General features: G+C 55.4%; 1 protein-coding gene and 1 long non-coding RNA gene across 10 annotated transcripts in view; both read right to left on the bottom strand.

Moving 5' to 3' along the window:
- The window catches only part of ARHGEF7 (Rho guanine nucleotide exchange factor 7), a 122,231-nt gene that overhangs the window by 17,772 nt on the left and 86,873 nt on the right, over window positions 1–17,586 (bottom strand). For 8 of the 9 annotated variants that reach the window (XM_047720427.1, XM_047720424.1, XM_047720425.1 and 5 more), the window contains 9 exons: window positions 17,075–17,197; window positions 11,463–11,601; window positions 10,701–10,760; window positions 9,891–10,037; window positions 7,912–7,998; window positions 5,560–5,638; window positions 5,228–5,367; window positions 2,394–2,618; window positions 301–394 (listed from right to left, as the gene is read on the bottom strand). In XM_047720427.1, the coding sequence (XP_047576383.1) occupies window positions 301–394; window positions 2,394–2,618; window positions 5,228–5,367; window positions 5,560–5,638; window positions 7,912–7,998; window positions 9,891–10,037; window positions 10,701–10,760; window positions 11,463–11,601; window positions 17,075–17,197 (1,094 nt within the window). Of the gene's footprint in view, window positions 1–300; window positions 395–2,393; window positions 2,619–5,227; window positions 5,368–5,559; window positions 5,639–7,911; window positions 7,999–9,890; window positions 10,038–10,700; window positions 10,761–11,462; window positions 11,602–17,074; window positions 17,227–17,586 lie in introns of all 9 variants that reach the window. The other variant, XM_047720433.1, reaches the window with a different exon arrangement.
- LOC125094845 (uncharacterized) lies at window positions 9,267–9,884 on the bottom strand. Its single transcript, XR_007125720.1, has 2 exons — window positions 9,672–9,884; window positions 9,267–9,542 (listed from the first exon to the last, which is right to left on the bottom strand). It is a non-coding gene; the product is annotated as an uncharacterized LOC125094845 (long non-coding RNA).

Below are 17,586 nucleotides of genomic sequence, written 5' to 3'. Positions count from 1 at the left end.
ACCCTGCACCCCGGGCCTGGGTTCCCAGAACAAGTGATCACAGAGGCCAAGAAACCACGAGCAGCTCCATCGGGGGGGACCACACGTGCGCTTCTCCACCGGCTGCTCTCTGGCCCGCCGGCGTCCCCGCTGCAAGGGCTTGCACTCTAGCCCCTCACTCTCCCTTAGACAAGACATTAAGGCTCCGACCCCAACAGCTGAAGCCTCTGGAAAGCCACTAGCCCCACCTCCGCCCGCCGTGCCATGAGCGCTGTGCCCGAGACAGGCCCGCGTCCTCAGCCACACGCGGCGCGTACTCACTTTTCCGCAGCGCAAACTCTTCATCTGAAGGCTTCCGCTCAGGCTTGCGCTTAGGTAACAACTTTTTCATGGTCTTGGGACTCTTACTAAGATCCTGGGGAAATAAAAAGGAAGAAGGTGCTGACACACTCTGGAGACAGCCATGTTTCCTGGCATCTCGGTGGGAGTCGCGACAGCAAGGAACAGGAAGCTTCCACAGCCGCCCAAGGTGAGGCACTTCATTCCCTCACGCCGGGCTCTCTCGGCCAGCTGCTGAGCACACACAGGAAGTCAACGGGGCACAGGCTCTGCTGAAAACGCTCGTGCCCCCGGAGAGCACAGCGTGGAGGCGTCGCGGGCTCGCAGGCCGGCCGACCCGGCCAGGGACGCACGCGTGCTGCTAATTCGGGAGCAGACCCATCTGCTGCAGCGAACCGGAGAGAGAGAGACTGGGCAAACGAAGGCTATTTTCAGAGCAAAGGCAGCAGCTTCAAGAAAGGAGGAAAGGGAAGAAGATGTGCCCGTGCGCCGTGAGCGCAGCCACACGCGACGACAGAGCACACTGCACCCCGGCACGGCCACACGCGCTCCCAACTGAGTCACGATGTGATGGTCTGTCCTCTCCCTCGGAAACACAGCGACTGAAGACTGCACAGAAGGTCCCCGGGGACAGGCCAGGCTCCAGCGGCCAAGCATCCATGAAATGCCGGTACGGTCCCACTACTGCATCACTGAAGTCACACAAACCGCTAGTGAGTCTTATGACGTGAGACCAGCGCGACCTGGCCTAGGGAGGAATCAGACCAAAAGCGAGGAAAGAACACAGCCTGGTTTTGAAAGGAAGCTCTTCGAAATCTCTTCTGCTACGCGGTACAAGCTCTCTCAACATGGCAGGGATCAGTGTCCAAAGAACTAACTACAGCACGTGCTGTACAGCCCCGGGCAGCACGCCACGCACATGCAGGCACGTCCCCACCTGCCGGCCCAGGCACAGGGTGGCACGGCGCCCCACACGCACATACTGTGAAAGCATTTCCACAAAGGGTTCGGTTCAGAGGGCTCCGCGACACAGACCCCAACACCGGGTCCAGCAAAGCAGGGATAGCCCAGACGGCAGGGCTGCTCAGGGTCATGGGCACACCTCTCCCCTCATGCTTTGTGCTCCATGACCGGACACTCTCCGCCTGCCCTTCCTCAACAGCAGGGAGGCCGCCCACCGCACGGCCAGCACCATCTGCAGGGCTAAAGGAGTAACAGACCCCCACATCCGTCACGTCACCGCCCACAGCGAAGCACCCTTGGACCTGGGCACGTTATCACTAGCAACACAGAGATCCTAACAGCAAAATTCGTTAACAAAACACGTCAAGGACAGATTTTCACCTACGCAGTATTCGTGGGTCAGAAAACATTCAAGGGCTGCGGGCAAGGACAGGGGTTCCAGAGCCTTGGGCAAACATGACCTCAGCCGGGCCTGGAGAGGCGCACCAGGACGCCCCGCCTCACGCCCTGTACTCAGGCTCACACTCGGGCTGTGCACACTCACTCACACACGCGGCCACACCCACCACTGCTGTCAAGAGCTCCCCAAGCACAAGTACTTCCCAGGTACATAAGGCCCTTCCTGTCCTGCATGTCAGCACCCGGCGTGACCATGCCGGACAGACGCTGCCACAGACACAGCTCTCGGACGCGCAGAGCTGCAGAGCCACCTTCTCCCACTTCCATCTGTGAGTGTTCTCTTCCTCCCGAACAGCTCCCGGTGACCATCGCAGGCTTCCAGGGCGGCCCTCACTCGGGCTTGGAAAAGGGTCAGAAAGCCTAGATAAGACCCGCCCCGAATTAGGTGTGCGAAGGAACTCGGGCTCGCCAGACGCCGGGCCCAGGGAAGCCCTCTGCTCCAGGCTCCCAGCAGCAGGAAGCGAGGCCCGCCCGTGAAGGGCACAGAGGGTCTGATGCGGAAGAAGGGAAGACAGAAGAACCAAGGCAGACCGTCACGGATCTGTATTTTAATTACGTCACAGAATCACAGCCACAGATATGACTGAAGCACGGAACAGCCCACCCAGCACACCCAGACGTCCGGTTTGCGCTCGCCCACACTCCGACCTCACCTCCTTGTAGCAGAGAGCAGCCGAAGGCCGCAGGGGAGGTGCAGGTCGCAGGCAGCTCAGGCTCCACGGCTTGGGGGTCTTTGGAGGCTCCAGGGGCCCCCAGTTGATGGTGGTGTGTGGGGTGCCATGGTGGGAGGGGTGGGGCAGCGTGTGGTAGGCAGGCGTCAGGGGCACCGGCTTGCTGTCCGCGTGTTTGCTGGACGGAGCGATCGGATGCGAGGGGAGCTGCAGGGGAAGAGGGCAGAGAACACAAGAGCCACCATCAGGGGTCCCCTCACCCAGACCCACGAGGTGCTACCCATTTCAAAAACCCTCCCAGACTGTCATCATCTCTTTAATCTCCAGCCCCAAGCCGTCAGCTCCCAGGGCACCTGCCTACCATGCGTCAGGCCAGCTCGGGGGCGAGGGGCAGGCGGCAGAATGTGGAGGCCCTGACCCAGGCACCCCACCGCCACCTTTATTCGCCACAGAGCAGCATCTGCAACAAGGTGTTCCATTCAGCAGAGTTCAGAATTTTGCAAACCAAAAGGCATTTCTATACTGGGAATGTGGTTATGGGGGAGGGTAATTCTCCCAGCCACATATCTACTCCTGGTGATTTAGGGGTGGGCTAAATGCCTGTTTTCCTTTAAAAAGTTTTCCTAAGACACAGCCAGGCCCGTCCCTGCTGATGGCTGTAAAACCAAAGGACACTTGCCACAAATACTGTATCGCCCATAAAGCTGATAACACTTTACAGGCTCTTGGCACAAACATTTTGCCAACCACTAGTTGCCAACCGCTAGGGTAAAGCAAGTTATCTTCTCAGAAAAACCAGCTTTAATCAAAACGAAGTAATACATAAAATCTAGTTTCCCAGAAAAATAATGAAGGTTCATACTCCTGGAAAATGCCAAAATATCCCATTACAGTGACAAAAAATGCAAAATAGTTCAACAAAATACTCCAAATTAGCCTGTGACCTCAATTACCCAAAACAATGAGGCATGCTTAATAAAGAGCGAAATGTCCTCTGAGCTGGAAATCAGAGTGAGGTCATCCTTCAAGAGAACTGCCTATTTGAAACACATGCTGAATGGGAAGCCTGGCAGCGGATGCCACGACGCCCCAGGGTTACTTTCTGCAGTAACCACCGCCTCTCCCGGGCGTACCCAGATCTGGGCGTGTGTGCGCGTCTTTTGGCAGGTTAGACACCCACACCCAGTTCACAAGGGAGAAAATTATGTAGAACGTCTCTTGGGGCAGTGACGTCACAGTAAATAACACTGGGATTTGTTCCTCAAGTCCAAAGAGGGAACGGTGTGTGCTAAAACGAGAATACTCCAGCTGGACACAGCCAGATCACAGGGAGAATCCGCAGCCCCTCAGAGAGGAAACTCCCGAGGGAGAGGACCTACCATTTCCAACGCCCGTTTGTGACGAAGACCTGCGGGTTCAGAGAACCAACTTTTACCTGGTGTGAAATCCCACTGTTTGGTTTCAAGGCATTCCTGACAATATGAAGTAGCAGTTCCATTTTTCTCTATAAACACACACACGCACACACGGTATCTTCGGAACAAATTCAGTTCCATGTAAGCTAAGCATCTGTAGTATTTTTTTTTTTTAAGTATGGAAAAGTGATAAATGGCAGCGCCATTCAAAACAAAACGTTAGCTTAAGCAAACAAGTAGTCTCAACCTCCAGGCTGTCGAGAGAAACCAAGTAAGAGAAAACCGTTCTGAACGTTACACTACAGGGCGCCTGGTAGCTCAGGCGGTTGAGCGTCTGACTCTTGATTTCAGTTCAAGTCATGAACTCAGGGTTCATGGGACCAAGCTCTGCATCGGGCTCCTTGCTCAGTGGGGAGCCTGCTTGAGGATTTTCTCTCTCTCCCTCTGCCTGCACAAGTGCGCGCCCTCTCAAATAAATCAACCTTTATTTTAAAAAAAAAGTTACCCTACAGCCACTCTTGCTAAGCAAAGCCTTGACTGCTAAGGATAATGAATGCAGAAGTGAACCACATGGTAGCGAGTCCAGATAAAGATCAGGACCCTCTCGGGGCACTTGGATGGCTCAGATGTTTGGGCAGCTGCCTTCCGCTCAGGTCATGATCTCCAGGTCCTGAGATCGAGCCCTGTGTCAGGCTTCTGGCTCAGCAGGGAGTCTGCTTCTCCCTCTCCTCTCCCCCGCTCATGCGCTCTCCCTGTATCTCTCTGTATCAAATGAACAAATAGAGTCTTAAAAAGATCACAACTATCTCATAGGAATGTGAGAAAAACCCTCCACCTGGAAACACTGTGCACCCCCAGGTCACCTGTGAAAAGATGTGCGTACTTCAGTACCGTGGGAGAAGGATGTGGAAGGTGCAGTGAGGACGTGAAGCCAGTGTCTTAAGCACACACCACCAGGAAAGAGAGGTTTCAAACATGGGACACTTTGTGCTGAGACACTGCAAACTGTTTAAGTACTTTAAAAGTCGGAGAGCTGGTGAGCTCTACGTGGAAATAAGTGGATTTCCTAAAATCAGAACAATGATCAAGTTGAGATCCTCAGAAAAAAGCCATGCACTGCTGGCTCTTGAGGTTCCAGGTGAAAACCCCCATTAGCTGGTCTCCTCGCCCCGCACCCCCGAGCCGATGTGGCAAGCCACGCGCGCGGAGGCACAGCCTAGGAGCAAGCAATGTGCAGCCATCCGCCGCGCTGCAGGGACATGCCAGGAACCCTCAGGGCGATCCAGGCTGTATCGGCCCTCGTGGTCCAGACGGCGGTCACGCCTCAGGGCACTTGCTCACTCACTGACGGCCCAACCGCAGGCTGACCCAGGGTGGACGCAGAAGCACGGGGACCCTTACGGTGTGAGACGGCACGGAATGCGGCTTGATGGTGGGGTTGCCGACGGACGTGACCTTCGTCTGCTTCTGCAGGTGGTCCACCCACTCGTGCAGGTCCTGCTGGCTGCTGCAGGACACCAAGATGCGCTCGATCATGCTCCCTGGAAGCGAGGAGAAACAGGCTGAAGGGGGCGAACCGGCAGAAAGCACACACGGGCACACCCCCTCCCCACCGAGCAGAAATGAACAGCGCTTAGCCATCGGCCCCTGGACAGTCCAGCAAGAATCTGCACACAAACGGTGAGCTGCCTTCAGCACCGCGACAGAGCGTCCGCAAAGTCTGTGCCTATCACCTGATATTTCAAATGCATTTCTATGATTTTCACTGTCCTCAAGCTTTGTGATTGTCATTCCTGTCGTTGGTAGCTTTCCCTAAAAAAGACCCCCCCACAAAAAAAAAACAATTAGTGCTTTTCTAATAAAGAAGGTACCGTTATCAAAATAAGTATTAAATGAGTTTAGAAATGGCAAAGAACAGTATAAACCAAAAAAGCTCTTTGTGCCATATACATATTACAAAATCTCTAGGGCAAATAAGAAATCATAACACTGTAATCAAAAAAGAAAAAAAAAATGGAGCCAGCCATAAGGTACAGAGCAGCGACGAGAACAAAAACCAGTCGCATCTGCCGCGCTCCTCCAAACATGAACACAGGGACACAGAACACGGGCCTATTAGGACAGAAAACGAGAGCCCACCACAGTTACTTCAGATGCAACGTGCAAAGGAGGCCCGGATTTGCCTCGCAAAGACATTCGGAGGAAGCCCCTCCTTGGAAGGCAGAGCAGGGAAGCTGCAGCAAAGGAAGCGTACAGGAGTCACATGGCGCAGAAGACGGGTGGGAACCAGACGGGAGAGGCCAGGGGACAGACCTCATGGGCACGGGGCTGCACACGGAGCGTCAGTAACGGCACAGGCTGAATACACAACGTACTCCCACGGCACCCGGTGGCCGAGGCTTAAGAAGCGCGTTGCTGCTTTCTCGGGGCGCTGAGGGGGGTGGGGGGACGACGCTCTGCGGCTCCCCAAGCAGCCGCTCTCAGCAAGGCAGGGGGCCCCAGAGGGGCCAGAGGCAGTGCCGTGGCCCGTGGGGCACTCCCGACCTGCCGAGCAGCTGCCCGGGCCCCTGCAGCGCGTGCGGCACCCCCCGCCCCCCCATGCAGGCACAGAGCCTGTCCGGAAGCTCACCAGGCGGCACACTGGACCGGGCTTGGCATCGCCACGGTCAGAGTGACGTGAGCACCACCGTGCGAGGCACAGAGAAGCGCGAGGACAGCTCTGGGAAGTGCTGCGGAAGACGAGAGTGGTGGTCCCGCGTGGAAGGCAGCACCGACCCCGTGACGGCACGTTCTCCGTCCCTCAGAGCCAGAAATGGGTTCCGCCGGGGCACACGGCATGCGCCACAGCACTCGGACCCCTCCCAAGACCCCCTGCACAGAACAGGAACGTGGGGCCCCGCCAGGGCCAGGGGGCCTCCCAGGCACGTCAATGCCAACAGCCAGGGCAAACGTGGCGTGGACACTGGCCTCATCACCAGGGGCCTGAGCCCGCCCCAAACAGCAACCTCTGCTCCCTCGAGTCCAGGCCGGGCCCGTCCTCAGCCTCTTGGGGTACAAACCAGAAACCAGAGCACGCTGGCGGGAAGGACTTGGCCTCGTGTTTACTGGGGCCGCCTAACGAGGTGGAGTGCCAGTCTGGGGGGGCCTGGGCAGGGGCCGCCTGGGCCACGGACAGAGCGCCGACCAACGAGGAGGCACCCGCACACCCCAGCTTCATCCGCTTCAGAGTGCTTCTTCTGAAGTAAGTGTGGGGCAACCGCTCCTCTGTGTGTGGTTAAGCTTTCTGTGGGGGCACAGACGTGCCACGGGTGCCTCTGGCCCGGGGCTCCCCGATGCTTGTGTCCCGGAGAGAGTATACTCTGTCTGAACCAATTCGGAACAAAGGGGGGACTCCTGCTGCCGAGCAGGACCCGGGAACGCACGACGGGAGGACCCGCCCTTCCGTAACCACACGGGACAAAGGCCGTGAAGCCAGAAGCAGCTACGGGACAGAAACTAGCTACGGAATACCCCATTTAAATCTCTGTAGACAAACAAAACCTCTCTCCCCACACCTTGCATTTTCCTCTTCCAGGCTCAGCCTTCTCAAGAGTCAGCAAGACGACTAAACAGAAGCAGCTTGTGATCACTCGCTGCTCCTCGCACCAGCCGCCCTCAGCCGGGCTCCTGTAGCCCTCGCGGCTTCTGGGACCTCCCGGCCCACACCCTCCTGCACCCTCCCAGGAGCCCGGCCCGCCGCCACCACCCGCAGCACCACAGTGGCCAGGAAGGTGGCACCTCCGAGACGGGGCTCTGGACGGTGACACAGCTGGTGGGCACCTCAAGCAGCCCGTGGCCTTAGGAGGCAGCCCTCAAATGTCGGGTGGTCTCCTCCTATGGCGCTTAGACTAACGCGGGACTCCGTCAGCACAGTCGCACGGACACACAGCCAGGAGCTACGTGTACGAGGAACACTGTACCTACAGCAGCACAGACACAACGCATGCAGGCATGCGCACTGCTTCACCCGAAAATCCAAACCGCGCCCGGAACAGACTCTCAGATCCACAGTGAACAACAGAATATAAATTTAAAATGTATTTTACCTGATAGATAAAACCACTCATCCTAGGACTGGCAGACAACATTAGCAAAATATTTGGGAAGAGCAGAAGGTATCTCTCGTTCTTTTCCTAATGTAAAAGAACAAAGAAATGCAAGTAATTTTGTTTTTAAAACATACAAATGTGAGAACAAGTTGTCTACATTAGATCTGATGAAACATGTACGTATTTCCTTGTTTCTACCAATTCTATCAGCTAAAGTAAATGGAAACAAAATCATGACAAACTCTTAGACTTGCAAGTAGCCACCGCGGCATCTTTAAAAAAAAAAAAAAATTGGTTAAGGAATTCAGCTCTGCCGTTAACTCTTTTTAGTTAGTCTAAAAGTGTTTGTTAGGTCTGAGGGAAAAAAAGAACTCAAAGTTGGGGGTCGTGGTGGAGAACATTGGACCTTGCAAGCCGAAGGAGGACAGGATAAAATGCTGGAATGGACTTTGTTCTATTAATAATTCCTGGCACTTCCCTTAAAGCCCGATAAACAATTCGGTGTTGTTTTCATCCATGCTACAAACCTTAACTACTTTACATGAAAGACTTCAGAGCATTTCTATTAAAAACCACTTGCTTCAAAAAGGTTTAAAAAAAAAAAAAAACCCAGAGAGGCGACAAGGACAGGACAGGCTCTTGGGAATGTAAAGCACGCGGCCATTTCCAGCATTTCCACAGCAAATGCTGACAGGTCCGGAAACAGGGTCCTCCGCAGCCCTCCGATGCCAGCCACATGCCACAGGCCTTGAAAACAGGTTGCGCACTTCAGACTCGTGTGACAGCACTACTGCACGCAGCGCACGGAGGTGGGCAACGTGTGGCGGACCCTTCGGAGCTTGGGCCCTGCGAGGCCCTGCCGTCAAGAAACCTGTCCGACCTGCCGCCATCTTCCCAGGCACGACCTGCAACCACCGTCTGGGCACACCTACTCACGCGCTAGAGATCTCACGTTGTGCAGAAAACACTGCTTACAAACTAACGAAACACTTCCCAACGTTTCAAAGTGCATGATTAAAAGACTGTTTCTAGAAAGATGTGGGGTCTTTTAAGTCCATGTCGATTAGGAAGTCTCAATTTCTGACAGTCCCAGACTGACCTGAGTTGGGGTTTTCTTTTCAGAGCTTCAAGTTTGCAAATGGGTCATTAGCATATCTCGATCCTGTTAATTCCTGTCCCTGGTTTGTTTCCTTCTGGCACACACAAAGGCGGGACAAAACTCCTCCACTCCTCAGGAAGACACGCTCGCTTGGTGAGCGGGTGAGGGGAACTCAGGCACAGGGGCACAATCTACAGTTTCCCTCGGGGATCAAACGAGAGCGTATGCTCATCTCTCACTTAAACCAAACCCACCGGGTCATGGACTTCCACAACGGCCAGGCAGAAGAGAGGACAGAACAGGCGGAACGATGTCAACCATCAGAGACAGGCTTCCTAGAACGATCGCAGTGGCAGGAAGACCGGGGCAGGCGGGGACACACACCCTGCTCTGCGGCGACAGCTGCGACACCCGTCCTGTGTGGAGGCCACCCTCCAGGGGACACGGGCTGGCCACCACGCATCCTGGATGACCTACGCTGCTCAAGTGGCCCGCTAGGAGCTGAGCCCCACTGGCCAAGCCGAAGCCACTTTTACGTCACATAAGGCGGACAACAAATGAGGATACAGGAATTCTATTAAAATGACATTCCTTCATAAGCTCTAATCATGTGATGACAAAAGCGTAACATTCTAAGGTATTTACGTTCTTGACTCACTGAGGAATCGGAGAAAGCGTTTACAAAACACATTACACTGAACACAAAGTACGTTCCGCTCTCAACTCCGTTTCTTCCCAAGACGTCTTAGGCTGTTTCAGGAAAGACAGTCTGGATAGGGGGACAGGACAGGACCACTGCCAGTCCAGCAGCCACCCTGTCCCTCCACTCCATTCTGCACCCACACACTCTGCAGAGGGGAGCCCGGGCCCTGCGTACCTCACTCCCGGCGCACTGAACCATGACCTGAGACATGTACACAACACTGCCCAGGGTCGAAATGTCGTCTCCCTCCCAGCTCCGGATGGCCTCCGTCAGAATCTGCAACTCCAGTTCCTTCCTCTTCCGTACTTCCTGACACTGGGCCTGAGACACAGAACACCAGTGTTAGAGGACACAGAAGCCTCCAGAACCTGCAGTGTTGGCCGTACTACTTCGTCACTTCTTAAGACAGTCCACTGAGCGAGGGTCCGCGTTATTCACGAGCACGGGAGTAAGAGCGGCGACGCCCACGGCGGCTCCGGACTCAAGCATTATTTTAGATCCAGCAGATCTTGATACTCTTAGGGAAAAAAAACGCAGACTGGACAAGGACGTATTTTCTGGGTTTACTGGTCTCTGCTGGCACAAAGACTGAGCAAGGGACCGAAAGCAAGCGCTGTAAGTCAGACACATTCCCGAAACAGCGGGGATGTGACAGCCCAGGGACAGGGCGGGGCCCCACTCGTCCTCCCGAAGACACAGTCCGCAGAAAAGGACCTTTACAAGCAACCACAGCATCAAACATGTGGTAGCTTTTTAAAGGTTCAACTCTTTGTAATTTTCCTGGTGTCCTTAGCCCAGCAAAGCATGCGAAATCACCACCACGGTAAACAAACTAGCACGTTCGTTTCTATTTCAATACACCCAAATTCTAACTCTCAGTTTCTTCTATCATCACACTTTTTTAGGTAACAAACATTTTTCTACATTCCCTAGTTGTAATAATGCCTGGGAGGAAAAGCCCTAATATTTAGCTAAATCACTTACCGAGAGATTTTTGAAGGCCGTCATGGATTTCTGAATATCTTGTCTATCTGGATGATAATCCTTTGAATAGAAGAAGTATTATTAGCTTTCATAACGTAAAGTCTTTTTTCTTCAAAAGGCACTGTGCAGACTAGCTTGAAACTTCCCCAATGCTTTTCAACCGACAACAGATGACTTTCCTCACTGAAGCGCCTTTCTTGTTCTCAGGGAGCCGCTGGGCTCTGGGGAACGACAGTCTAGAAAAGCCCACGGCAGGAGTCCGCACCCACCCCCGCAACCAGCCTCCCACGGAGCCTGTGCTCCGGCACCCGAGAGCAGAGGTGGGCGGCGGGGCAGGGGCCACAGGGCCCTCCAGACAGCGACCTGGACACAAGGCCCCCCCGGGCCTACAGCCCAGCACTCCGACACAGGACAAGCCTGCGCCAGGAAGTGCCGGGCTCCCTTCTGTCACTCCTGTGCAAACGCAGCCCCAACGACCTACGGCCAAGCGCCCCTAACGCGGCACCTCAACCCCTCGCAGAACAGAGATGTGCGTTCTCTAGTCTGGGGAGGTCGTTCTATCGGCAGCCGTGGGTGACAGAGGACAGGAAGGACATGTTTTATATGGAGCTGGGGAAAGGAGAAAACTTAGTATTTTACAAAATCGTTCTTGAAAATCCATTAGGTCAAAACCCCACAAAGCACTCTGGCCGGCTGCGGCCTCTGAAGTGGACGGAGAGTGTCCCCGATGGGCTCGGCTTCCGAGCGGCAGGCGCGCCGTACCTCCATGTGTCTCTCCAGCTCCTTGAGCAGCGTGGGGTACTTGTCCAGGCGCATGAAGGGTCTGCTGAGGCCGGTGGTGAGCACCAGGATCCCCGGGCTGCTGGCGCCTCTGCTCTCCATGAACTCGCCCAGCTGCTCACTGGCCGCCGTGCCGCGGGGAGAGAGCAGACAGCGGTGAGCGCGTGCGCCAAAGCAGGGGCCGCCCTCCCCGCCAGCAGCCCCGGGTCGTGACACGGAACGGGGTCCCTGGAACACTGGACACGGAGAGCCCAACAGGTGCGGGCCGCGCTGGCCCATCTCGGGGGCGCGCCCGCTCGGGGAGGCACAGGAGCCTAGTTCCCAAAGGAGTGGCCCATTCGCAGCAAGCGCCCTCCAAGCTAGAACAGACGGCGACTCTCCGGGCACCTCGAGGTGGCTTAAAACACACACACGCACAAGGTTAAGGCTGCTTCCCGCTACCGTGACCTACAGCAGGGCACCCCCGGCCCAACAGCCCCGGGAGCGCTCTGTGAGGAACGCGGCTGAGACAGCACGACTGAGGCTTCACGGCGTCAACAGCACCGCCCCACCGTCACATCTCAGAGCCTCTCGGTCGAGGAAGACCGTCACCTGCGTCCACCGACGCGGACCCTGAGCGCGCAGTCAGAAATTAAAGACGCTGGAAGCCACACCTGCACATCTTCCGCAGTCCTGTCATCCTCACCCTGTTTCTCATCTGACTCCACGACCACCACACCAGCTCCACCCCCAGTCTCAGTCCCACAGCATAGCGTCTGGGACGACCCGAGCAAGCCAGTGAGTGCAGCCGTGCGCATCAATCTGGGTCGGTGACAGACCCATCAGGACTCAAGCTGGGGACCGGGGCTCTGCCCTTGTGCCCCAACCGCACCCCTATGCTCCCCACTGTTGTCCTTGCATCATTCCAGGCACGGAGACGTGAGAGACAGACAGGCTAGGCTGTGGGGAGGACATACCAGCTCAGGTCACCACCCTGACCTCTGAGCCCCCATGTCCCCTACTGGGAGGAACACCAAGTGAAGCCAAAAAACACAGAAACCCTGAAGAACACCTGAGCACATCGGTATTCAGTGCAGGTGACCTGGTCTGACCTCAGGGACCCCCAGCCACTGCCTCACCTCCTCTGACCCCTCACCCCCAACTCAACGACACCTGCCACTGCCCGAGCTTCTCAGGAGCAGCAGCCGCGCTAGGGCTCCTGGTGAAAACGGACACACTTCGAGGCGGCTAGTTCAAAAGTACTGAGCACGGCCACTTCCCCCAGTTCGACTAACAGGACTCCCCGTGGAAACAAGAGGACAAAAATCGGGGTTGGCACAAGCCGCCCCAACCCAGCCGCGACGGACCCTGCACACCCACAGGGAAAGCTGTTCACGTAGCTGAACCCACTTAGACATAAAAGGCTGCACGTTCCAGGTTGAAAGCAAAGGAATCGATCATCGTGAAACTGGCCTGACACTTCTGAAGCACACGAGGCCTCCTCAGCGCTCTCCACCTGAAGCCGGGCTTATGAAAACGAGGTGGCCCGGCTGGGCCAGTGGCACTCCCCGAAGCCAGGGCGCGTGCCCAGGCTGTGTCAGCGGCACGGGACCAACGAGGTGAGGGGCCGGGGCCGCCTGCCTAGCTCCCCTCCTGTACCGACACCTCCGCTTCTTGAAGTCAACCTTCCGAGTTAACTTCTATGTTCACATTCTGGCGGCGTTAGCAAAGCCAAAGCAAACCCTTGAAGAGGGGAAGGTTTCACACAATCCTAGCTCTAGAAACTCATCACACGTGACGTTTTCTCCTTTCTGTAAGAATAAGGCTTCAGGGTTTTTCACCTGCAAGGCAGCCCTTCGCGGTGACAGACTTAAGTCATCAAAGAAGCCGCCAAGCTTCCTCTGGAAGCGCGTGGGTGTAAGACACGGGGCAGCCTGTGTGTGTGTGTAACGCGCTCTCGGACACTGGTTTCCTCCCGACAGCCCCCGACCGACCGCGGTTACTGAAGCCGGGCACAGCGGGGTGTCACCGCCACCTTCTTATGCGTGGGTCCGCTGTCTGCCCGAGGCCGTGGGGACCTACAGGCCAGGAGCAGCACCCTGGAGCACCTGCCGCAGAGTTAGACGCTTTATCACCGTTTTGCCTCCTCCCTCCTTCCACATCAGCTTCTGCCCACTGGGATGGGCGGGTAACTGCGGAGCCCAGGCTGGCTTTCTCCCAGTCACTGCCTTCTCTCAGCTCGGATGGAAGAGAGAGCTGCAGCCAGGAGAACGCATCGGGAGGGACGGCAGGAAAGGGATGACCCGCTTTCGGACAAGCGCTCTGCTGGGCACCTGAGACACTTCTGTACACAATCCCCAGGCACACGAGCGAGCCTGCCACACAGGTGTCCTCTTATGCACGTTCACAGAACAAGGCACCCCATGAGGACGGAGGCCCCCATCCTCCCTGCTAGTGGGGTGGCTGACCCCGAGGAGAGCCCCAGAGCCTACGCCAGACTCAAGCGCCTGGTGTGGCCCCTGTGACCGCGCTGTCCTCCTTTGTGTCTCACACACGCGGTGCCTGCCCCTCACACCTTCATCCTCAAATGCCCGTCTCTGCTAACTACCGCATCCATCCCTACAGCAGCGGAGTGGAAGGACGGACTGACGACGAAGAAATGGGTATGTTAGCAGCATCTCTCGCAGTGTGTGAACCAGTCAAGCACAGTCCCACAAAAGCGGAACGCTCCACAACTCCTTCAAACACAATCCACGAGGAAGCTTTCCTAGCCCAAGAAAATCACGGGAAGTCCATTCGGAATGGTCTTTTTTTTTTTTTTTTTAATATTTCTGCACATGAAATTTCCTGTCGTTATGGCAGAGAAAAAGTAACAGAACTACACAAGTTCTACTTCTCGCCTCCTCCAGAAACACCCTTGAACTAAGAATTTAAAATGACATTTCTGCAAACAAAAGACTTAACTTCTTTTAACATCCAAGATCCCAGAACGCCAGAACATGTACACAGTTAAGTTTCGATAGATCATTTTTCATTTTAGTTTTTTAAATTTAGTGCAAGACAAAACAGCTGGTTACGGCTATTTTGACAAAACAATGGCTTTCAGCTTGCTTCCTCCTGACGCTAGCAAGCTTACGCGGCAGGCCTCCGCGGCAGCTACTGAACTGACACCGGGGGTGCCAACAACAGGACGGTCCTAGAGGACACCACCGTGTGCCAAGCAGAAAGCAACCGTCACGGTGCTGGGGAAAAACCCTCACTTCACAGACTCAGTGATGAAACACATCACTTATTCAAAACAGGCAGCCACGAACCTAGGTCTCCCGTCGTGAAAATGCAAAAGGAACCTCCCAGCTCTGATTCTACACAACCCACAGCCCTGTCTATGCGTTCCCAAGATTCACACCCAGAATTTCAACCGCATGAGCAATCACACAATTGCGAATAAAGCCTTTACAACTTCTAATTCGTACACGTGAATCAATCCTTAAAAGCATATTCCAGCATATACATAGGTTAATCAATCCATAAGCGGGGCAGCTTTAAAAACCCCAACAAGTGGAGGGAAGCAGGGAAGAGGTGACAGGTTAAGAGGCCAGAATAAAACGTGGTAAAACGAAGAGAAGGTCCCAGTCAAACGCAACCCTGTCTCAATTCACCAACTTACGCTTGGGAAGCAGGGTCTGACCGGGGGGCAGGACGGGGCCTCTCGCCACCCAGAGACCTCAGGAGGGCACAGAGGCAGCGCATGCCGCCAGCCCAAGCAGCGGTCACTCTCCCGGTTCCCCCAGCCAGAGTGCAACCAGGCCCCCCCGTCCCGCAGACACGCCACGTGGAGGCGGCACAGGTTCCCCACTCAGGCTTGTCTGTATTCCTTCCCTGTTATTTTGGGGAAATGCTGCACCTAGGTTCCAGCTAGGACACAAACAGTCGTTGAAGTAATAGCAGAGAAGAAGGGATAAACATCGCGTACTCCCAAGCATTTCCCTTCGGAGTCTGCACCTTCGTAAACAATCTGAATCCCTTTAAATGCCACCTTCACGACAGATGTCAATTCCATGGGGAAAAATACCTCGTTAGAATCAGGCCCCAAAAGAGCCCGACCCCACCCTCTCCAGACTTCCAGCCAGACCCTAGAGGATCAAACCCCACCCCCCAAAAAGGAAGAACGAAAGTGTTCAAGGACAGTCAACCTATCTGCTTCCTGCTTGGCTCCCCTACTGCCATGCCAATAATTCCTGCGAATTCTCAGAAATGCAAATGTAATCCTTGCATTCAACTTTTGTGGAAATTCTAATGCCCCAGAGGCCAAGGCAGAGCACAAAATGGAAGGCATGTGGGAACACGGCCAGGCCGCCCTCCCAGAGGCAAGGAGGAAGAGTCTAGGGGAGCGGGGGCTGGGTTCTTTGGGTTCCATTTCTTTGGACACCATATAATCTGACCTCCCTTTCCTTCTGTCACCCGCCACAGGACTGGAGGAGCTTTCCTTACGTTTCAGCACACGGAGCCACAGTGGGAGCACAGGCTCTTCGGGGGGACGGGCACAGAGAGGACCGCAAGGAGCACGGACGCCGGAGCACCTGCCCACTCAGTCCCGCTCTCCCACACCTTTTGCTTCACGCTTTACAGTAACCCCACCAGCCGGCACTTCCAGAGAAGGGACAGCAGCCCCGAGAGGCAAGAGGCCTTGCGCAAGGCCCAGCAGCGGAGTGCACAGCTGGGGCTCCAACCGGGTCAGGGTGAGCCCGAGGCCCTGGCTCCGCAGCCCCGCCGGCCACCGCGCTGGCGGGGACGCTACCCGAGGCCCAGCTCCATTTACAAATAGCCCAGGCATACTTGTCGGCAAGTGTTTTTAAGTTGAAATATCTAAATATTTAACTCTAACTTATCCTTAATGCTACTGAAACAATTTTTCATTTACAGTTTAAAAAATGTTTAAATGGCTCTTTTCAAGAGTGACGTAAGATCTCTCTCGCACACCAGGGAAACTCGGTGCCTCTCTCAGAAGCGGAAGCCGGGCGCCCGCACTCCCCCCAGCAGCCCCGGCCCCACCAGCCGCTCTGCCGCCTCCTCCTCTGCCTCCTTCGGCCTCGCGGGGTCTCGCCGAGCCAACGAGCAGATGCGCGCGCTGTTTCGCTTCTTTTAGTTCCGTTTCAGGTTGAAAAGCTGAAGCTAGTTATCTCCGACTTAACTTTTACCTATGACACCCAGCCCTGGTTTTAACAGGCCCACATTCTCTTAGGGTAAATCCAATTCCAAACCCCGTGCTTGCCGTTCTGGGAGCTCCCAGAAGCCGGAGGCCGCAGCCTGGGGTTAGCTCACAGCTGCATTCCGGAATCCTAACGGCTCCTCCAACCCACTGACCCAAGGGCTCCACGCTAAAGGAAGACTTGAAAAAACACCCTTTTTCTGCTCCAAAACGCTACTCAGCACCTCAGAGACCCCTTACCAGCGCTTCCGGGGCCCTCAGCTCAAGAGGAAACCAAAAACACCGTGACTGTTGAACGAACAAGTGGGTATCCGCACAGTGTCACGTAACACGTGGCCAAAAGGAGCGGATGCAGAGGGCACCCCGGGAGCCTTTGCCCTCGGGGGAGGGGTCTAAGGGCGCGTACCTGTGCTCCGTGAGGACGTTCACTGCAGATGGATGGTTGGCACAATACGCAAGGTACAAGGTTTTCATTTGCGGCATCAGATTTAAAAAGCACCCTCCGACCCGCTGCTGAGCCTCCGGTAGCCTGCAGACGTGCGACACAAGGGAGACATCCTAAACTTCATGGACAGAAGGGAAATTGCCAAGTAACGAATGCAGAAAACCAGAGTGAGGAAGACAGGCCTCCTCGTGTACCACGTCTACAAAAACAAACTATACAAAATCGCAGGACGTGGGCTCACACCAGCCACCAAGCAGACAGAAGCCCATACCTGGAAAGCTCCTCTGCTACCGAGCGGCAAACTGACCCGTCTTTCCGCCTGCACCCAGCTGCCGTGGCCACGTATGCACAGCTCCAGACCCCCAAATCAAGGCTTTGGGCAGGGGAGGACGAGAGGTCGCAAACCCGCCCGTTCTGTATAAAAGCGGAATCAGAGAATGCCTTGGCCGGCAAGGTTTGCTACTGAGGTAGCA

Source organism: Lutra lutra, chromosome 3 (assembly GCF_902655055.1).
Source record: "Lutra lutra chromosome 3, mLutLut1.2, whole genome shotgun sequence".
Taxonomy (NCBI): domain Eukaryota; kingdom Metazoa; phylum Chordata; class Mammalia; order Carnivora; family Mustelidae; genus Lutra; species Lutra lutra.
The sequence above is the reverse complement of the archived record's forward strand: the minus strand, read 5'-3'. Positions and strand labels throughout refer to the sequence as shown.